At 50.4% G+C, this 22,761-nt stretch overlaps 1 protein-coding gene across 2 annotated transcripts in view; it reads right to left on the reverse strand.

Moving 5' to 3' along the window:
• The window catches only part of MYO18B (myosin XVIIIB), a 250,417-nt gene that overhangs the window by 143,091 nt on the left and 84,565 nt on the right, over positions 1–22,761 (reverse strand). For both annotated transcript variants that reach the window (XR_011541781.1, XM_070626960.1), the window contains exons 18-22: positions 19,818–19,977; positions 16,925–17,108; positions 15,882–16,104; positions 12,384–12,493; positions 1,350–1,415 (exon numbers count right to left, since the gene is read on the reverse strand). Coding sequence is in view for 1 of the 2 variants with exons in the window: in XM_070626960.1 (XP_070483061.1) it covers positions 1,350–1,415; positions 12,384–12,493; positions 15,882–16,104; positions 16,925–17,108; positions 19,818–19,977 (743 nt within the window). In the remaining variant the exon portion in view is untranslated. The remainder of the gene's footprint in view (positions 1–1,349; positions 1,416–12,383; positions 12,494–15,881; positions 16,105–16,924; positions 17,109–19,817; positions 19,978–22,761) is intronic.

Consider the following 22,761-nt stretch of genomic DNA (forward strand, 5'->3'; position numbering starts at 1 on the left):
AACTCCCAGCGGGATAAATCAGGTTGAAACCCCAGCAGGCAAACAGCTTCAACCATATGCTTCAGCAGGACCGAGAAGTCTGCAGGGAGAGCCCAGTGTGTCTATGGGGCAGCGATGAGTGTAAATGGTTGTGAGCCCTCCAGAGATGGAAGTGTGATGGGGCAGGCTCCTTGGGGTTCCAAGAGGTACTCATGGACAATAATGCCACCACAGTGGGCTTCCGGAGACCAGAGCCCTTCCCCAGCACCTTTCACAGCACCCGGAGGTGGAAGGCAATCAACAAAGGTTTATTGGTTGACGTTAATCACTATATAATTAAGTGGGGAGACGGATGAAGCTGTTTTTCCTTTGATCTATTCTCTCTCCAGTTTGTATTTCTAAACTTTGTCCCTTCTCCCCTGTCCACCATCTGGTCCTTGAGTTTACAATCTCTGTACCCCACTTCCCAAACTCTAACCTATGGAACACTCGTTCTGGGAGACAGTAAAGCATCTTCCACAAAAGCAAAAGGGTGGGCATCCCATGGTCAAATAGTTTGGCAAGCCCTAAAAACTGTATTTTCCCTCTTGAAAACTTTAAATGTGAGCATATGAGGGCTCTGTGGAACTCTTCTCTAAATGTTTAAACATTTTTGGAAGAGCTTTTGGCTCAACACCAGTTCGGAAAAAGCTATTTCTTTCAACTCTAAAGTCCTGTATTTTCTTCCCAAGCCCTTTCTTTACGCTCACTGCCGCAAATCAGCTAGGCCCGCAGTTGCGTTACAGTTGGTTGCAAAGTAAAAGTTACAAGGCTCTGCGAGAGGACGAGCGTTTCTTCTCAGGTTTTATGGCAGCTCTTTCTGAGGCTCAGAAAGTCCTACTGAGGTCCAGAAGGTTAACTCTTCCAGAACACTGAGGTCCTGGGAGGGGGCCTCTAAAAAATGATATTTCCCGATGTTATTTCCTCCCACATTGTAACATTTTATCTTCATGACCTTGTTAAGATACACGGGGCAGAAAATCATTATCCCTGATTTCAGTTTCATGATAAGGAGATTCTCAGAGGTAACAGACACTGAGGTAGGACACAAATCGGGTCTCATCTGGGTCCCTGATGTGGTGGGCAGAACAGCCTAAGAAAGAAGCACTACATGGGGGCTGCCCCGGTGGTGTAGTGGTTACGTTCGTGCACTTCACTTCAGCAGCCCGGGGTTTGCTGGTTCCGATCCCAGACATGGACCTACACACCGCTCATCAAGTCATGCTGTGGTGGGATCCCACACAAAATAGAGGAAGATGGGCACAGGTGTTAACTCGGGGCCAATCTTCCTCACCAAAAGAAAAAAAAGGGAAAAAAAGTGCACTACATACTTGGCTGTGCCCCACGGCCACTGCCTTCTTCTCCAGATCCAGGGTCTGCAAGAGCTCCTCCACAGCCTGGGAAGAAGAGAAAAGTCAGAGGAGAAGAGAGATTAAAGGTGGGAGATTCTCAAAGAGGAAGGTCAGGTTGGCTGGATGGCTGGTGCATCACGAGAGAGGACAATCCCATGTGTCTGTGAGCTTTGGATAACAGAGCCCTGGCTCACCCAGGTGAGTGCAGAAGATGAGCATATATTGAGCACCTAATGTGTGCCATCCACTTGCTGGGACCTTCAGAGACGCCACCTTATTTAACCCTCATAGCAACCATACTACCACGCCCATTTTATAAAAGAGAAAACCAAAGATACAAAACTAAATGAAGGATGTGTCTGCTCTGGAAAACAGGATAGCGGTCCCTAAAAAAATTAAACATACAACTACCATATGATCCTGCAATTCCACTCCTGGGTATAAACCCAAAAGAAGTGAAAGTAGGGGCTTGAACAGATGTTTGCACAGCCACGTTCATCGCAGCACTATTCACAACAGCCAGAAGGTGGAAGCAACCCAACCATTCAACTGATGAGTGGATAAACAAAACGTGGTGTATATATGCATGACACATTAATCAGCTTTAAAAGGGAGGGAAATTCTGACACGTGCTATGACGTGGATGAGCCTTGCGGACACCATGTTAAGTGCAATAAGCCAGGTACGAAAGGAACAATACTGTATGATTCCACTTTTATGAGGTCCCTAAAGGAGTCAGATTCATAGAGAAGAAAGCAGAATGGTGGTGGCCAGGAGCTGAGGGGAAGGGAAGGGGCAGTTAGTGTCTATTGGGGGCAGAGTTTCAATTTTGCAAGATGAAAAGAGTTCTGGAGATGAATGGCGGTGATGGTTGCACAACAACGTGAATGTGCTTAATACCACTTAATTGCATACTTAAAAATGGTTAAAATGGTAAATTTTATGTTATATATATTTACCACAATTAAAAAAAAATAAGTGAAGACATTGTTCCAAGGTTATAAGTTGCACATGGGCAGAGCCCGGTTCGAATCAAGGTCTGCTGGGCCACATCGCAACATCGATACCTTGAACTGCTTCCCACGCCCAGGATGGCTCCAGAGGACCCTAGGGCATGAGGCAATTCACCCAGTGTGTCACTAAAGTCCTCTGGGACAGCTTCCCCAGTACTCTGTCCTTCTCTCATTGTACTTGCCAGCGACTAGCTCCCTCTCTCAAATATTTGCTGAATAAATGACATGGCCATTAACCTTGTGTGCCTGACCTAGATGATGAAGCAAGAGCCTGTGTTTAACTCATCTCTTATTTCCTCTGCTGCACCTGGTACTATTTTGTGCATACAGTAGGAGCTCAATAAATAGAATGACTAAATAAATGACTACCCGAACAAGAGACATCCAATGGGGGTAAAGGGTAGAGAGGAGAAAGGCAGCTCCATGCAGAAGAAACAGATTCACTCAGAGAGACTCCTGGATGCAGCACTGGCCAAACCATCAGCCATTTAATGGAATTTTCCTCTTTTCATATCGCCCTGCAGCTCAGCTCTAAAACAACCCTGCCAGAGACTTGTACCCTCAGATAAATGCAGGTCGCCCAGTTCCTTTGTGACTGCCAATTCCTCTCCTTCCACCTCCACACCACCCCTCGTGGACCTTCCATTCACTGAAAATCACAAAGTCTATTTTCAGAATAAACTGTCAGAAAAGTAATTGCAACACTGAAGAAGCAAAAGGTATTGAGATTGGAGTAATTTCGTAGATGAGTTTCAATTCCATGGGTCATCAGTATCACAGAAAACTTCCTAAGATACAAAAAAAGAAGAAGAAAAAAAGCTTATTAAAAGTCTAGTCCAAGACTGTAATGTGGGAGGAAGTCTCCTCCTCTGGCCTCTTGGAAGAACATTCCACAACACCCTCCAAAGATTCAATGGTTTTGCTTATTACATTTTAGCCAAAAGTGTTCCCAGGGAGCTGCAGGCAGCAGAATGCACAAAACCAATATATCCAAAATACAACATCTTTTCTCTCTGAACAAGAGGGAAACAAAATAAAAATTGGCTGAAAATAAGATAGATGGATGAAAAATAAGTGAAACCTACAGCCTAAGAAATTTTCCTAAGTCTACCTAGGAGTTAACACCCAGAGTCGAGGTTTGGGGGGAAAATTCAGGATGTGGAGTTAGATGCCTACGGGTTGAGATCCTGGTTTTACCACTCATGAACTCTGCAACCTTGGACAAGCATTTTGCATGGAGCTGCAGGCTCCTCTTCGGAAAAATGAGGCGAGATAACAGCACCTATTTCAGAAGATTCTGTGTTTGTGCTTGTGAAGTGCTTCACATAGGACCTGGCATACCGTAATGACCGAACAAACATTATGAGCTAGTCCTAATGTCCTGGAGTGACTCCTACCGCTAGCCTAGTAGAGGTGGTACCAAACACAGACCATTCCATTTCTCAGATACATTCTGAACGTGGCCAAAACACACATCGAACCCCCACAATATCCGAGACTTCGTTTCCATCTCCTTGTTTTCTTAAAGCCTTTAAATGTCTGTGTAGCCAAGAACACTAGTCCTAACAGAGACATTCTGTTCTGTTGACCTCATTTTGCAGATCAGAAAGCTGAGGTCCAAAGGATAGAGTGAGTGAGTGGCTACGGGCATTGAACTAGACTTCTGACCCTCATTTTCTTCACCTGCAAAATGGTGATTCTATGCCCTACCCAGACCGTACAGGTGTCAGGCAGTTAATTGAGAATCTGTGAAAAAGACTTTGTAAGTGACTTTGCACTTAACTACCATTACCATTATCATCGTCAATATTACTCTTAGATCGAACTACATAAAATTGTCACTTGCTTAGGTCAAATATGTGACTTAATTTGCTTCTACATAATGTATTCATTGTCCCACAGCTGGTTGATGGAAGACAGGGCAAGAATCCAGGTGACTATGAGAAACGTTGTCCTTGTCCCACGTCTTTATGGAATCAGCTATTCCGTCTGAATTGTCTGGATAATTGATGCCTCTCCCTACTCAGCATGGGACCCTGAGTAAAATGTTGGCCACTTTGCTCCAAGGAAACAATTTTCTCTTGTGTTTTTGAGTCTGAGCATCTCAGTACTTTACCCATAACTCATTTTATTTTCAAGCCTCTGCAAAAAGTACTATTTTATGCCTATGTTACTGAGAAGGAAAGTGAGGTCCAGTGTGATGAAATGACTTGTCAAAGGTCACATGCTAAGAAGTGATGGAGGAGGAAACAAGTCTTAAGGAATCAGATTCTTGAGCTTGTCCTCAGCCCTCTGATGCTTAGATCCAGTCCGGCTCCACCACTCACCAGCTGTGTGACCCTGAGCAAGCCACTCTTCCTCTCTGATCCTCATATTCTAGAATATGGGGTAATCCTGCCTATCCTACAAGGGCATATTGGGGATTGAATGAGGTCACAAAAGTAGCGTGTAGGAGTGAGACTTTTAGATGGTGGAACAAGGAACTTGATAAATCCCCTCCCCAAGAAAAAAAATGATGAAAGTGGAAAAAAATTTCAAAAGCAACAAATTTAATACTCTGGAAACTGAACGTGGGCTACAACAAATTGAGAAGCACTTATTCAAGAAAAGTATTGAGAGGATGTGGAGAAAAAGGAACCCTCATACACTGCTGGTGGGAATGCAAACTGGTGCAGCCACTACAGAAAACAGTATGGTGATTCCTCAAAAAATTAAAAATAGAACTACCATGTGATCCAGCTATTCCACCTCTGGATATTTATCCAAAGAACACAAAAATGCTAATTCAAAAGATACATGCACACCTATGTTCATTGCAGCGTTATTCACAATAGCCAAGACTTAGAAGCAACCCAAGTACCCATCAGTGGATGAATGGGTAAAGAAGATGTGGTGTATATATAAATGGAATACTACTCAGCCATAAAAAAGATGAAATCGTGCCATTTGCAACAACATGGGTGGACCTTGAAGGTATTATGCTGAGCGGAATAATTCAGATGGAAAAAGACAATTACCGTATGGCTTCATGGATATGTGCAAGATAAACAAACAAACAAACACAGGTCTGGAGAACAGATTGGTGGTTACCAGAGGGGAAGCGGGTAGGGGAGGGTGAAAGGGGTAAAGGGGCATATATGTAGAGTGGTGGATAAAAACTAGACTTTTGGTACTGAGCACAATGCAGTCTATACAGAAGCCAAAAATATAATGATGTACACCTGAAACTTACATAGTGTTATAAATCAATGTGACCTCAGTAAGAGAAAGGAAGGAAGGAAGGAGGGAGGGAAGAAAGAAAGGAAAGAAAAGAGGAAAGAAAGAAAAGAGGAAAGGAGGAAAGAAAGAAGGGGAAAAAACTATTGAACTTTAGGCAAAAAACAGTGGGAGTTTATGGCAGTCTTGACTAGGATTCTTCCAGTCCCCACCGAGCTCTGTTACTGCCACAGTGCTACCAGGGTGAGGCAAGCTGTGAAAACCAGCAACATTGCTGCCAGAAGGAGCTCACTTATACAGAGTGTAGCACAGAAAAACCCCACACCCAGGATCACTGTCAGAAACCATAGTGATCTTGGAAACAAACAAATGGAGAAGGTCAATGGCACAGCTAGTTTAAGGTTGTTATCCTGATTGGGGCAAGCCAAGGACCAGGGACTAGCTGGAAAGTTAGCAAGGAGATACAAGTTAGCAGGGGACAGCCACAGTGGGTCTTGATAATCTGGAAGACTTCACACACACTCAAGGACACACGCACGCACAGGAGAGAGGGAGAGGGCCCTAGCTATCCACATCTCCCTATTTAAACATAAGGCCATGTGCCCAGGCAGAAAACATGTGAAAGAGCCAAACAGAAAGCAAAAAGTGGGGCCCAACTGTAAGTGCCTGGACGTTGAACACATTTCCCAACCCACTCACGGCTCCATGAGAATCAGGTCTCACAGATCCAATGTGTTTGATCACTACTCCTGCTGACCACTAAGCTATGCTGACACAGGGGCAACCCCTGAGAATCCACAATTTGGAATAAAAACAAGAATAAAAAACTGAGCAGAGGGATCAGCAGTCGCACACCACGGGGGAGACAGACTCCATAAATCCAGTCCAGATAAGTTATTAAATAAGTGGGAAATAATCAGAATCAAGAGATGTTGTTACATATTATCTAAAATGTCCAGTTGTCGAAAAAAGACTACAAGACGTGCAAAGAAAGTGGAATTGCGATCTATACTCAAGGAAACAAGAAAAAGCAGTCAATAGAAACCCTCTGCGGCTTAGATCTTGGACTTAATAGACAAAGACTTCCAAGAAGCTATTATAATGCACATGGAGTGCTTACATCATGCCTGGCACATGCTGAGTTTCAATAAACACTAAGAAGTGTTGCAGGTTCTGAGGTGATAAGCCCCTTTTCGACACTATCAAGTGATGACACGCCCTTCGCCTCCACCATTCCAGACTCAAATGATGAGCCCTTGAATGTACCTGGGAGAAACCCAGCTCATGCCTCCACTAACAGAGCCCCTTTGTGTCCTAGAACTTTGCAAAGAGTTGTCTCTCCAATGTTCGACAAGGACATACCCAAAAATCGTGTGGTCTGACATCCCATAGTATGCTAAACACGGCAGACAAGCGGTGAGAGACCCCAGAAATAATAAAGAGCCATGGCTGAGAAATGCTTCCAAAACTCACTCCTCAATGAGCGGTGCGATATGGAGAATCTGTGTCTGTGAAATTGGATGATGACCCAACACAGCACTTCCTCCATGAAACCCACGCCATGGCCCAACTGCTGCCATCTGTTGGGTACCTACTGTGTGCCAGGCACTTTGTTATGTCCTATTACATGTTGCCCATGGTCATACAGTTATCAGGTATCAAGGGGCATGGACGAATGGAAAGAGGGGTAGCAGAAACCAGGATTTGAACTCAAGTCTGTCTGACTCTAAATCACATGCTTTTAATCACTGAACCTCTCACTTATACTCTGATCAAAACATTCCATAAGGGTGGGGACTAGGCGTCTGTTATTGATCTTGATATGCTCAAGACTGTAAACAGAATGCCCAGCACAGGGCAGAAACTGTATAAACAAACAAACAAATAAGCACGTGTGTGCACACACACATACACACGCATAATTGGGTTGTTAACAGTGAATGGAAAACAGGTAAAATTATTAAAACAATAGACTCAAAATGGAGGACAGCAAGGTGAGCAAGAAAATGATAATGAAAAAATTCCAGAGGGCTAAGGCCATGGGAGACTCTGAATAGTCGTTCAGCACCCTGAGAGCGGACAGCTCCCTCTCCCAGCCATGGGCTTACAGGGGCTTCTTCCCAGCAGAAAGGTACTCGGCCAAAATTCAGAGAAAACTGGGAGTGTCCACCAGGGTTTGAGACACAACAAGAATGGCTGCCTTTGAGAAGATGAATTGACAGCCCTTAATTGTGTTCTTCAGCTCAAGTCCCCAGGGACACAGATTTTGTTGACTAAAATCAATCAATCTACACTGTAGACATTCTGAGGAGAAGAGGGCGAGGTGAGCCCAAGGTTCCCTCACGCTGATGAGAGCAGCCTCAGCAGTAGAGAGACTGAAGGGGCAGAATCTGGGACATATGCAAGATGAGCTGAAAGAGCTCCTCCACGGACCTGTCTGAGATGCCACGATTAGTCACTCTGGGTGGGTTTCACTGTAGGTTAAGGCATACTCTTAACTACATGGGATAACCTGGGAGAGAGGAATGGACCCAAGATGATTAAAGGGGGAAGATAGTGTCCTTCCGGAGACCTGAGCATGTGCCTGGGTGTCTAGAAGAGACAGGAGCATCCTGAATAGCTGGAGGTCAGCATGAGGACGCTGCTCTCCAGAGAGGAGCAGAGAATGGGCAGAGTGCACTTGACTTCCTTCATAACTTTGCTTAAGCCAGTTCAAGTAATAAAGGTCAGGTCTTCTATGCCGTGTTTCTGAAGATAACATTTCAATGGACCATCACTGACGGCCTGATAGAACCCAACTCTTTGTCCCCGCTAACAAGGAGCCCTGGTCCGGCCCCTGCCAACATCCTCAGCCCCTTTTCTTGGCACTTGGCATCAGCTATACTAAACTAGCCATGTGACCTCGTGACTCCAGGTCTCTGGCGTGCTGTAGCCTGAGTGAGAACGCCTGTGCTCTTTCTCTTACATCTTCCAAATTGTCCCCCACTCTCAACTCAATCGTCACTGCTCTGACGTGTCTTCCCTGACTGCCCCACCCTCACCCTTGCTGCAAATATCAAAAGTTTTAGGGGTGTTCTCTGGGTCCCAAAGCCATCCCTCTGTACGGGAATTGCTTGTGTTAGTCTTTCTCCCCCCATGAGATTATGTTCTGTCCATTCTTGTGTCTCTGGCACCTAGCACAGCAGACGCACAGCAGGCACTTGGTTAAAGTTGGGTGAATTCAATAATTATTTTAAATTAATATCATGGGTGGCACGTCCTGTACAGAACCTCACCAACACCCTGCCTGTCCTCAAAGGGCTTCCATTCAACAGTGCTGTGTGGGCATTAAAGCTGCTCAACATCATGATCATCAGGGAAACGCGAGTCAAAACTACCAAGAGATGCCGCCTCGCACCCATCAGGGTGGCTACCATCAAAAAAAAAAAAAAAAAAACCAGAGAATAAAAAATGTTGGCAAGGATGTGGAGAAATTAGAACCTTCGCACATTGTTGGTGGGAATGTAAAATAGTGCAGCCACTCTGGAAAACGTTTGGCAGTTCCTCAAAAAATTAGATATAGAATTACTGTATGATTCTGCCATTCCGCTTCTGGGTGTACACCCAAAAGAATGGAAAGCGGAGCATTGAAAATATATTTATACACCCACGTTCATGGCAGCATCATTCATTATTATAACTAACAATAGACAAATTGTAACACGAGGCAAAAGCTGGAAGCAACCCAAGTCCATTGATGGATGGATGGATAAACAAAATGAGGTATATGCATACAATGGAATATTATGCAGCCTTAAAAAGGAAGGAGATTCTGACACCTGCTACAACATGGATGAACCTTGAGCACATTATGTTAAGTGAAATAAGCCAGTCACAAAGGGGCAAACGCTATATGATTCTACTTACATGAAGAGACCTAGAGGAGTCAAATCCATGGAGGAGACAGCAGAATGGTGGCTGCCAGGAGCTGGGGGTGGGGGAAGGGACAGGGAGCCGGTGTTGAATGGGGACAGAGTTTCAGTTTTGCGACATGAAAAGAGTTCTGGAGAGGGGTGGTGGTAATGGTTGCACAACAATGTGAATGTGCCTAAGGCGACTGATCTGCACATGTAAAAATGGTGAAGATGGGAAATTTTACGTTCTGTGTATTTTACCAGAATAAAAAGTAAAAAGCCCTGTTTGAGGGATCTGAGAGCCTGAGTTCACATCCCAGCCCCACCACGACCCAGCTGGGTGGTGACAGCCTCAGTGGCCTCTGCTGTGAAATGGGGGTAATCCCCAGACGGGGGGAGGCTTTCTCTTTTGGTGGCTGTTTCAGATCAACGACCTGTAACCTTTATCACAACGTGCATGATATGCTGTGATGGGAGTTTGTGCGCATGTGCTAAAAGCCTAAAAGTTGCTAAAAATAGCGGTATTTTTATTTCGGGAACACAAAATATCCAGCAGGTACCACCAAAGGAGAATACTGTCTTGAGAAACAGTCTTGATATGAAAAACCAATGTTTAGACGCCACATGTTAGGCACACAGGGGACCTCACCGTGGCCCATTTTACACCCTGACAATGAATTCCCTCTGCTGCCGTCTAGTGTCTAATGACAATATTGACCTTTTCTAGCTGTCACACTTGTCTTATTAAATCCTGAGGTCTTAACTGCTTTGCACACAGAGGCTGACAGTTTGCCCCCCGAGCACGTGTTCATGTATAATTCATGGCATATCACGTTGCCTAGCAAATGAATATTTATCAGCTTTTTCATAAGAGGCAGGATGGCGTTTCCTTTTGTCGCCACCAAAATCCTCTGCTGCAGCAAATGAAATTTGTGAGCAAATAAAAAAAAAAAGAATAATAAGAAGCAAAAACGCCCAACCAAGGCTCTTCCCCTTGTAATTTTCCATTTTCTGAGGCCTCCAGCGTGGGGATGGAGGTGGCTTCGGTTTGGCTACAACAGAGAACTGCTGAGTCGTCCAGAATAGAAACGCGTCCATATGCTACACCCGTTTTCCCCACAGAAAACTCCCCCACAGCTCACTTTGGTGCTGTTTGCAGCTGCAGAGGAGTCCAAGACCCTTACAGCGACTCCATTCCACATGCTCCAAACAGAGATCAAGTTTCGGGGGACCAAGGATGCTAAGGAACGCTAAATGAAGATCGGTATAGAGTGGTTGGCGGCACCAAGTCAGGCAGAGTTTCACGGCTTCCAAAATGGGCTTCCACCCAGGGAGGGGGGAGCCCAGCACCACACTAGCTGGGTCTGACGCCCCCTCCCCATGGTGAGGTAGGAGGGCCGCATAGAAGATGCTGCCCCGTCTGCAGGAGGTGGCCTATGCTGTGTCCCTTACTGCAGAGAAGACTCAAGAAGGACCTAATTATTGTGACTCTGTTTGCTTCTCTAGCCTCATGACTCACTGAGGATTCCAGTGCTGATGTCTCAGGCACACACGGGCACTCTCACCTGGAGGTCAGGTTTCAACACGGTTGTGAATATAGAGTCTGGCCTTGAAAGACGATGATGATGCTGGTGCTGACGTTGATGCTGATGATGCTGATGACAGTAGTGCGTACGTACTGAGCCCTTCCTAAGCACCAGGTCCTGTGTCAAGCACATCCACTATACTATTACATTTCATCCCCAAACACCCCATGGAGGTAGGAGTTATTGTTGTTTCCTCTTTCCAGATGAGGAAACTGAGGCAGAAAGATAAATTAACTTGCTTAAGTTCACACGTCCCTAGAAGGGAATCATCTACAGGTCTGTTAGACTCTGGAGTCTGCGTTATTTCAACTACCCTCCCTGGCATCAAGAAATTTGGGTTCAAGGCCAAAACCCACCCATGCCTGCCTGGGTGGCCTCAGGGGAGTCAATCGACCCCCAGATGCCTCCCTTTCCTCATTTGTAAAAGGCATGTAACAGCTCTTGTTGTGCAGGGCTGTTTTGAGGACGCAATAGGGTTTTGCAAATTCTAAAGATCTCTGTAATCATTGATCATTTGTGGCCATTCTGATAGACACATTTATTGATGGTTTGGCACCAGGAGTAAAGATGAGCTTACAGCCCTAGGAGCCTAGAGTTGGAGAAAGGAGACACACAGGGGCAGAAATACAAGGTTAGGTATACGTATTCATTCATTCATTTGTTTGACATAAAATTATAAGCCAGAAAACACATAGGGGGTCTACGTAATTTCAGACAAGGATAAGTGCTACACAAACATTAAAACAAGACGATGTGATGGAGAGTAGTGTCTGAGCCAAGATCTGAATAACAGGATGGCACTGGCCATTCAAAGATTGGAGGATAGAGTGCTGAGGCAGAGGGAACAGCTGGTGCAAAGGCCCTGGGGAGGTGTTCACTGTAATTCTCTACGATGCAGGGTCTCATTGTAGAGAAAACGCTCCCCAGACATTTCAGACGGTGAAGCCCTCTTTGCCTAGCCTAGCTCAGGGTGCTGTGTGCTGAGGGCAACTCTCTTTGGAAAGGACGGTCTTCATCTTGCTGAGGGCCCTGCTCACTGGGTTGCACTCTTCTCATCTGATTCTTTCCCTGCGCTTCCTCATGCAGGGTTTCAGAAGGGCCACTCTGGGACGGGTAGTGTCCTAAGTGACATTGCAGGAGGTACAGTCCGGAGCAGGGATCTGGGCCAAAACTCACGCCACCCTCATCTTTGTCCCCAAGGCCTGGCTCTCCGATCTCAGCGGGTCCAGATGCCCCCTGGGGTCATGTCCTAAGGAACAGAAGCATCCAAGGCCTCCAGCCCCCGTCGCCCCCCACTCCACGTACCTTCCTCTCGTCAATCCTCTCGGTGGCCAACATGAGCTTCTTCATGAGCAGAGGGTCCAGCGCCTGGAATCGCCGGCGGAACCGGGTGAGCCCCATGTGGTCAGCGTAGCCTGGGGAGGTGGGAGCGGGCAAGAGAGGAACAAGGAGTCCAAATGAGAAGACCAGCCGGGGGCCCCGCATGCAGGACTTCAGGGTCCTGCTCCCAGCCTGGCTACCAACTTGCTGTGCAGACTCCGCTCTCTGGGCCTCAGTTTCCCCACTGACTGATTTAAGAGCTTGGGTCCAATCAGCGTTTCCCAAATGCCTTCCCCAGGGCATGAACCCTATGAAATGCTCCACTGAAAGTTTGCAAAAGCTGCACTCTCCACCTGCCTCTTGGAAGGTCACAACGCCTGTCAGCATTGGCGTCAAAGGCTCTGAGAAGGTCTTCAGGGAAGAGGCCTGGCTAGCTCCGCCCAGCCCGGAGTTTTCCAAGCCTGTTTGATCACGGGGGAAAATACTTATTCCATCCCACAGATGCACGCGGAAACGCCACAGCAGATAATATGTAAGGGTTCTTTGAAGTCTAACACACAGGGTGGACACAGCTGCATCCTTCTGTGTGGGAAGCCAGGAAGAGGCACGTGGAAAGCTACCGAGAAGTGACACCAGAGCCGGCCTCTGAAGGAGCCGTAAGAGTTTGCTGCGGGGTTGGTGTGGAAGAGAAGTCTGGGCAGGCGGAGCTGGGGCGGAGAAATCTAAGATTTGTTCCACAGTCAGAGCAACGGCCAGCATCTACTGAGCACTCACGTGTGCAAGACGCTAGGATGACGACTTCCTCGTGTCGTAGACACTCTGGGACCTGTATTATTGTCCCCATTTCATAGATGTGGAAATCGAGGCCCCAAGAGTTCAAGTCACACAGATAGTTACTCTCCCAGTGGGGGCTCAAACCCGGTCAGGGACAGTAACTCACCCAGTGGAGAGGAGCCCATAATGAGCTCAAAGATGACCAGGGACTGGATCCCAAAGGAACCCGGACTCCAATTCCAAGCCTCAAGGTTCAGACTGTGTCCTGATACAAGAGGCACGGCAGAGCCTCGGTTGCCTCAAAAAGAGCCCTCAAGTGGCCGGATGAGAGAATGTCTGGTGAAACCTCACTTCATCTTGGAGCCTTCACATCACAATAAGACAAACACATAAACCATGAGGAAGAGTGATTGTGGGTGCGTGTGACAAATCCAGGAAGCCTTCCTGGGGGAGGAGGAGGGCCTCAGGCCAGGTTCACAGGATGCCGACCGCACAGAGACAGGGGAGCCGGGAGGTTTCAAGCCTGCCCTTTTGAGTCAGCCTTATCAGGGCAGGTGACAAATGACCCAAGCTCTTTGCGACTCAATTTCTTCACTCATCAGATGAGAATAATAAGATCTATTGTCACAAGGTCGTGATGAGGCTGAAATCCAATGCTGATGATAGTAAGAGAGGCTGGCGTGGATTGAGCGGGTTCCTACATCCAGGCACTCTTCAAAGTGTCATTTCCTTATTAACTCATCAACCCGCTCAACAGCTCTCTGAGATCTGAGCTGTTGTCAGGGAAGAGAAGGAGGCACCATGTAAGGCCCTGCCCGCTGTCGGCCAGAGTCAGGGCCGGCCGACTCACTCCAGGGTCTGCGCCAGGCTGTACGATACGTAATATCTAATGAGCATTCGCTACACCAGGCACTATGCTAAGAGTGGGAGCCATGCTGTGTGAGAACAACGTCAGGGAGCACGAGCAATGACACAGTGCTCAATAAGTAGCATACATGTGTATGCATGTGTGCATATGCATCTGCGTGTCACAGATGCACAAATTCAGAATTATAAATATCTGATACGTGTGTTTGTATCTACGGATGCGTGTAGATATTTCTTACAGGGTGTGAGACAGACAGAAGCAACTTAGAGCAGAAAAAACATGAGGAAATGAGCCAGGACTGGGAGGCCAAAATTGGAAAGACCTACTATGAGACATCAACCCTTTACTTAGCTGGAAAACTCGTCCTGACCAAGTTGGGCCGTGCTGAGAACATGGAGGGCGGACGCCGCAGTGAGGACAAGAGGCCCGAGGAAGGGGACGTGCCAACCCGGGCACGCATGCAGGGGCTCTCACAGGTGCTTCAAGACACCTGCAAAGGCCCGGCGCTTTCCGCCAGCCAGCCAGGCAGAACCGATCAGCCGCTGGCTGTGACTATCCTGTTCTTCTCCTGTGACACTCTCTCTCCTTCCGCCCGTGGTTGTGCGGGCAGGAGAGAAAATCAATGAGACCCTTAGAGGAGTGAGGGTCTCATCTTTGCTTCTGGCTGCTCCCAGCTTCTCCAGCAAGCACCTCGTGCCCAGGGTTCCATTATGAACGCGGTGGGAGGAGATGGGGACTGTGACCACAGAGACATTAAACACCAGGTGCCCACCTAGACTGCCCCCCAGCCCCAGCCACCCCACCCTCTGCGGAGAAGGAGCCTGAGTAGTTTCTAATTGCCAGAAGGGGAATCCACATGGTGGCCTCCGGGGTCTGAGAGGCAGGAAAATATGGGAAGGATTCAGACCAAACTCAGTTCATAAGATGAGCGAAGGGTGGAAACCTCGGTGCATGCTTGCTTTCTAAAATACAAGGCAGAGGCTTCGCTCCTGTAATGAAAACACTTTTCTCTCCCCTCACCGCCCCATCATCTCCTCAGCTGGACCTGCAGAAGCCAAACTCCGAAAGGCGGCTCTCACAGCCTTCCTGCTGCACCCGCCAGCCTCCTCTCCCACAATTGCCCTACGCATTCTGAACCCCGTTCCCCGGACACCCAGGCTCTTCCATGCCTCCTGCCTCTGTAGAAGCTGATCTCACTGCCAGCATCCCCTCTCCCCTCAGCCCCCAGAGGTGAGCTGCTTGCTTTGTTTCAAGACCCGACAAAGATGCTACACCCTCTAGGAGGTTTTTCCAATCTCCCCAGCGAGAGCACAGAGCTTCCTCCTCGAGGCCTCCAGGTGCCTCTTGCATCCCCACGTGCTGCAGGCCCTCAGCACATCGTATTGTCATCGCCTGTTTCCACACGGATCTCCCAAACCAGGCTGAGCATCTCGACAACCAAAAAATGACTCATTGTGGGGATGCCACTCTATCCCAAGCTAGACGCTCCTTAGACGAAAGGAAGATGAGTAAGACACAGCCCTAGCCTTCCAGGAGTGCAATACTAATTCAGGAAATATGATGGGCTGTGGACTCCGAGAGAGGCAGGTCCAGATCCAGGCTCTGCCAGATCCTAGTGGTGTGCCCTTCAGGAAGTCCTTTGCCCTCTCTGAGCTTCAGTTTCTTCATCTATAAAATGGGGGTAATCCTAGCTCCCCTCTCACAGGGCTGCTGGGAAGTCAATAGGATGCTGCATGGGAAGCTCCAGGCACATGGCTGGTGCTCTTGTCCCGTGGCTGCGTTGTCGGGCGGGCATATCCCAGGAGTTGGAGCCAAGCGCTCGCTCCCCGGCTGCCTCTTACCTGCCCTGTGCAGACGCAGCGCCTCCAGGATGCAGGACCCTGCAAGCTGCACCCTCAGGGCCGGGATGTCCAAGGGCAGGGGCCCGCCAGCCCTGGGCTGGTCTCCACCAGGCTGTAGTGACGTCGAAGACCCCTGCCCGCCCCTGCCCTCCACCACTGGACCCGGGAGCAGGCAGTGGATGAAGTGTAGCTGAGACCGTCTGATGACGCTGGTCAACGCGTCCTAGGACAGAGAGGAGAGGGGGTCAGGGCCAGCCGTCTTGGGGTGAGACAGACAGGGGTCTGGACACTCCCCAAACAAACATTCAGCCTGGCCTGGGCATCTTTGGGGGCCCCTGTGTCCTCCACCAAGGACCTCACATCTGCAGCCTGATTGGTACTCATGAGAAATAAGAGGCCATTATTCCTTGTAACAGATGGGGAAACTGAGGCACGGAAAGGGCAAACAAATAGCCCCAGGGTCACACAGACCACTAGCACAAGGGGTGGACTGGAACCCAGGATCTAGTCTGAGGGCTTTTCTTGTATAATATGCTATAAGGTTTTTGGAAAATGTAACCTTCCCAGGTCTCACCCTTCTGGTCTCAGCCTGCGCCAACCAACCCAAGCGCCCTCCTTTGTTATTAGATTAATGTGTCTGGGTAACGTATTTACGTCCAGTGCTGGATCCTGCTGCCTCCCCCCAGGAGAGCCCAGTGGTGAAAATGGAGGCATTTGAGAGGAGAGGAAGGCAGGCGGGGCTGGTCTGGCTGTGACAGTGTCACCGGGGTTCCTGAGACCTGCCGAAGCCACTCAAGTCAGTAACGAGCAGCCGAGGCTTAAGCCTCAGACTCGGGTCTATTGCCTCCCAGCAGTGTGACGAGGCCAAGTTTCTGTGCTGCCCGGAGCCTTAGTTTCCCCCACTGTGGAGCGTGGGATGAGGCCCGCCCCTCCAGGCTCGCTGGGGAGCTCAGAGAGGATGCAGGGAGCTAAGCCATCCTGGAGGGGGGAGGGCCACATGGTGGTGAAGGCCAGGGCGCCACGGAGACGGGGCCCCCACTCACCATCTGCAGCTTGATCTGCGAGCACGGGGCTCTCCTCCTCACGGCCGCGAAGCTGCTGGCAAAGGTCCTCCTGACGACACAGCTCCTCTGCAGCGCCTGTGGGGAGGCGCCCTCCAGGCCTGCCACGGCCCGGCACACAGGCGGCAGCTTGGCCCGGGCCTGGAACAGCCTCCTCAGCTCCTCCCTGGCAGACAGGAGGGGAAAGAGAGGGGGGCTTCAGGGTGCTCCCGGGGAATGCGTCCACCTGGCTTCCGCCTGATCTGCTGACTGAACGTTCCCCTCGCATCACACGTCCTGGCTGCTTCCCGCTCATCCACAGGCCCTTTGCTTCCCGCCCAGCGCCAGCTCCTTCCTCAGGCCTCTCTCCCTCCCGGACCTAAGAACGTCCTTCTTCCTACTGGGTACACACCTCCTAAGCCTGCACTTTCTCAGAGGGCAAAATCATCTCGGTTACCCCCAGAACAGATCCAGTACGTAAGAGCTGCCTACTACGTGCCTCATGCAGGAATGAAGGACTGCAGGTCCCACAGGCAGGTCTCAACCCATCCGTGAAATGCCCGGCCTGATGCCAAGCGTGGACAGCGTCGTCCCAGGGCACTCCTGTAGTGTCCAGGTTCTCAGACTAGTCGGCGAGGGCTCTGATAGACTTGAGCGGGCCTGCCCTCTTGTTTGGGCAAAGAGGACTAATAAGGCCGGGAAGACCCTACTGTGCCACGCGGGGCCCGACTGCCCCATCGCCTCCGGTGGAAGCAGGCAGGCATCGTCCATCACTCCCGCAAGGCCAGGCCGCACCCCCGGCCCCAGCCCTGGAGACACGTTCTCCATCACCCTCTATGCCCAAGCTGACTGTCCAGACGTGCAAGAAAATGAGTCGTGCCCAAACGTGCCAACGGCGTATAAAGTCGTTAAATGCACGGCAGAGCACACAGATGAACAACGGCTTGAATACGCTCGCGTTGAAATAAAAATCTAGGGAGGAGCCGGGAGGAGACCCCTGGGAGCAGGAGCCCTGAGAGGAGAGGACAGGGTTCTCTGGTACAGGGCAGGGAGGTCGCATCCACAGCCCTGACTCCACATGTGGATCACCCCATCGCGGGGTTGGGAGACCTGTCTTCAATTGACTGCGTGACCTTGGGCAAGTCACGTGTCCCCTTTGGGCCCCAGCTCCCTATACGTAAAGCAAAAGTCCTTGACCAAAACTTGAGTGTGCATGAGAACTTCCTGGGACGCCTTCCCAGCAAGGTCGGTCCCCAAAACCCTCCCCAAGAGAGACCAGATGGGCCCAGGAACCGGAATGTTAATGAGCGGTCCTGCAGAATCTGGGCTCCTGGGTGCAGAAGCCCAGGCTAGGAAACAGCACGGTTTGCTCTCAGAAATCACCGCAGCTTGGCTCTCAAGCATGAAAGGCATCCTAACAGGCTTCGCTCCCAGACCTGCCATGCTCTCCCGCCCCCGTGAGCCGAGACTTTGCACGAGCTGCTCCGTCCTCCCAGAAAGCCCCTCACTCACTCGCAGGCCACCTGCTCAATAAAGCATCGCCTGGCCCTTTCCTAGGCCCACACCCCTCCCTCAGCTTGAGCAGCAGGGTTTGAGAGCAGGAGGGGGATTCACGGGGCCGGCACGTGTGATGCGGGCCTGCTGTGAACCAGGCTCCTTCGTAAGCCATCCGCTAGGTCGAGTCACCAAAGCGTGACACCAAATGCGTAAGCTTGGTGTCATTGCTCCCACTTCGCAGATCAGGAAACTGAGGCCCAGGTCGTGCAGCTTGAAAGGGGCCGAGCAGAACGTGAACACCTGCCTGACTCGAAGGCTGTGCAGGAGCCACGGCGTCTTACAGCCCAGCCCTGGGAACACCTATTTTACGGTGGAGGAAGAAAAAAGCCCGGGGGAGGGAAAGGGACTGTTTGCAGGCACCCGGTGACAAGGGCAGGGCTAGGACTTGACCCAGGCCCCGGCTCTCCACGCAGTCCTCTGTGCACTCGATAACCTTCCTTGTGCCCATCCCCTGACTTGATCTCTCTTCCAGAGCTGTGTGCCCATCAGCCGCTCTGGACACGGTTTCTAATCAACTCTGACCATAACGTCCTGAGAACTTCTGCCAGGACCACGTAGACCCAAGCTGAACCCCGGCTCTGCCCCAATTTTACTGTGTGGTCAAAGGCGAGCCACTTCACTTCCTGGGCCTCAGTTTTCTCATCCATAAAATGGGGCTAAGGATACAGCGCTGTTGTCAGGATTAATAAGATACTCGTAAAGCATTTCCCCGGATGCCGGGTACACAGTGGGCGGTCGGTAAATGTCATTCCTTCCCCAGTCTCACTCCCCCAACACCTCCCTGGCGGCCTCTGATTCTGTTCTTGTCCCCAAGCTCTGCCCCTGTGGGATTCCAGCAATGAATTTGGGAGGATCACCGTGCACACACACGCATCGGGCATTTCCCAATAACTCGGAACTGAAGGCAACGTTGCCGCCAGCCCTCAGCCAGCCCTTCTGAGAAGAGCAGTTAGGGAAGGGAGTGAGCTCTTTTTAATGCTCCAAAATGTGATCACTTCGGATTTACGACCCCTTAGTTCTAGGACGTCCATAAAAGTCGCTGCAGTCACATGATCTCTCAGAGACTTAATGAAAGGCAAAAAGCCAAAAGAAGAAGTCACAGCTTTTGAGGTTTTGTTCCACCTTCCCCGGAAGGTCAGCTTCTCTCCTCGGCTGGACTCACGCTGGCCTCAGGGAGACGCTGCACCGCTCCGACTCCAGTTACGGTTCTTTGCATCCTTAGGGAGGGGCTCCCAGGCTGGCCCTCACTCCCTGAGCGGTTGTGACCGCACAGTCCCGGTGGGGAGGGAACCACAGCATCTCAGACGCCCCTGACCCGTCCCCAGCCCTGGGGACTCACCTATTGGACTGTTGCAGGACCTGGGGGGCGCCCAGGGCTGAGAGGTTGGGCTTGGCTCTGTGGAGCCAGCCTGTGAGGTCATAGCGCACGGGGTCCCGTCCCAGCTGGTGGGAAATCTCACACTGGAGGGGCTGCTCACAGGTCCGAAGGGCCGACATCCCTGAAAACAGACACAGCACATGAGCACGGGGGCCCGGTGGGGACATTGCAATCGCGTGGCATCAGCAAGAACACACTTTGTCCATTTTCATATGTTTCTAGACCGCTAAAGCTGCCGGCTCTGGGCACCCACATTTCCCTGGCTTTGTGCGTTTGTGCGCATTATTTCCAGAGTGGATCATACTCCGCCGCGCTTTCTTGAGTCCAGGATACCTGCTTCCCCAAACATCACCAGGGCGGACGATCTTCACGATTATTGCCATACCCAGCTAACCCCTGGGCTGTCATTGACTTAATGTTTTCTTTAAATCAACACATACTTTTACAAGTAAATCCATTAAAAAGAAGAAATATATTGCAGGTTTGGTGTGCCACCTAGATTTATTTTCTATTATTCATGGAGGTAAATACATAATCATTACATATTTTGAAAATATTTATTCATGTGCCACCTAAAATCATCTTGAATACCATCAACCAAATTAATGCACAGGATACTCTCGGGAGCTGCTGGCAGACACTTGGCTGCACAGGATGGAACGGGAGAAACAAATGCACCAGGAGTCAGACAAGACCTGGTTTCAAATTCTGACTCTATCACCTATTGCGGTGTGACAGGGGCAAAGCCACTGAAATCTCTGAGCCTCAGTCTCCCCCTCTGTAAAACGTGGATTCAATAATGCATCCCTCCCAGGGCGACATAAGGCTGAAGGGGAGAACGTGTGTGAAATATTTTAGCGCAGGGCCTGGCACATAGCCGTCACTCAAAGAGCCATAGTGGGCATCACTCCTTTGCCTGCATTTAACCTTCTGCTGGTGTTCTAGAGTCACAAAGGGCTTATCTCCACATTCTCAGTGTTCAGCATCATGCCTGACTCACGAATGGCATCCAGAAGGGCTTATGGAATGAATGAATGAACAAACGAATGAATGAATTGTTGAGTATGTATTATAATCCTCTAATTGCAGTGATGCTCCCAGTAGAGCAGTGGCCGCTGACCAATTATTATCAGGAGCGCCAGCATTGATTCAGTTCTTGCATCTATTCTGAAGGATCTTTCCATGCTTTCCAAGCCCGCTATTATCAACGCACCTGCGCGGACTGGGGTCTCGAGCCCCTCCCCCAAGTCCTGATTTGCTCCCTCTACACTGCAGGGCACTAGGAAACGAGGCACCAGCATTTCTTGGAATTCCATACAAAAGAAACGCAGTCTGAGAGCCTGCAGGCCTCCTGTGAGAAAGGGCGTGGGTTCTGCTGCATGATTGGCTGGTTGGGGGGTCCTTGTGCTCACTTCCGGGATGGCCTCTGTGTTCTGGATAACTGAAGTCACCAGCAAGGAGCACTTCTAGTTGAGTGAAGGGTCGTTGCATCAGAAGCCTGCCAGGAGCACGTCACAGCCGTACAGCCCCTGCCCTCAAGGAGACCCCTTCCGACGGGAGAGAAAGCACCCCACAGGGAGCACGGTGACAAAGCGCGTGCTAGGCTCTGGCACCCACGTCCACATTGCCCGGACAACGCTGCAGGCTTCCGTCTCGGGGCTGCCTCCCCGTGCTGGACTGGAAGCAGCTTGAGGGCAGGGGCTGTGTCCCCTCATCGTTGTGTCCAGCAGCTAGCACAGGGCTGGGCTCTGAATTGAATGAGGACCCCTACAGCATTGGAGGGGGACCAAGGACAGAGAGAGGAAAGGGCGTTCGTGTTTGCTGAGCCCCCACCAGCCTCTGCCGGACACGCATGATGTCATTCAGTCCTCGCTCTGGTCCGTGGCATGAGCGTCACCAGGCTGGTTTCCAGAAAGTGACACTGAGGTTCAGAGACATGAGATGGCTTGGTTAAAGTTGCACAGCACATTGGGGCAGAGCCAGGATGAGGACACAGGTCTGCCGGCCCCAAAGCCTGTCCCCTCCAGGGTGGTGGCCCAGTACACGGAGATGCCACGTTTCCCAGGAACCGTCCTGGGAAAGAGTCCCCGGGACGCAGGCCTCCCCACCCCCTCCTCCCTCCTTCCTCCTGGAGGGGGTTTCACACCCATTTTGTTCATCCAAGCACTTCACAGGCTGCTTTTGCCGTCAGGAGCTCCCGGGAACGTCTGTAAGACGGAGCCTCACCCAACATCTCTCTTGTGGCCTCAGCGCCATCACCTCCCCCAGGAGCCTGACCCCCAGACTGGGGCTCCTCCACGCCCCTCTGCCCCGGACATTCACCCGCCACGGCTGCGTTGCGAATGCCTGCCACCTGACCGTCCACTGGGCCTGGGCTCCGTGAGGGCGGCCCCAGCCCCCTGCTCGGCCCGCCGCCCAGCAAACGCACCTTAGGTGCCAGGGGACAGTCAGTGCTGGGTTACCCAGAAACCCCATGCGCTCTGCTTGATGGAACGTCCTCATTAACTCAGAGCTCATCAGAAAACCCTAGAGGCAAAACGCCTTTTTATTTTTTACCCAGAATGTCTGAGTTAATGTGTGTGTCTCCGTCAGCAGCAAAAGAGATATACTAGCATCTCTCCGCTGGGGACGGAGAGCCTCCGAGCTCCGGGTGTCTGGGGCGAGCACCTCACAGGAAAAGAAGAGGGGGTCCCAAATCTACCCGAACCCCCTCCTGCCCCAGCTACACCCCGCAAGACGCCTTCTGCCTCTGCCTCCGCTCTTTGTCTCTTTTGCCTAAAAGTCAGGATCCAGACGCATTCCCTCTGAGATGTGCGTTCATGCAATTCTGGGTCACTGGGTTTTCCCATATCCGTCTATGCTGCATCAGGCATGCGCTGCACCCCTCATCGTGCCGGGGGCTGCG

Source organism: Equus przewalskii, chromosome 7, assembly GCF_037783145.1.
Source record: "Equus przewalskii isolate Varuska chromosome 7, EquPr2, whole genome shotgun sequence".
NCBI lineage: Eukaryota > Metazoa > Chordata > Mammalia > Perissodactyla > Equidae > Equus > Equus przewalskii.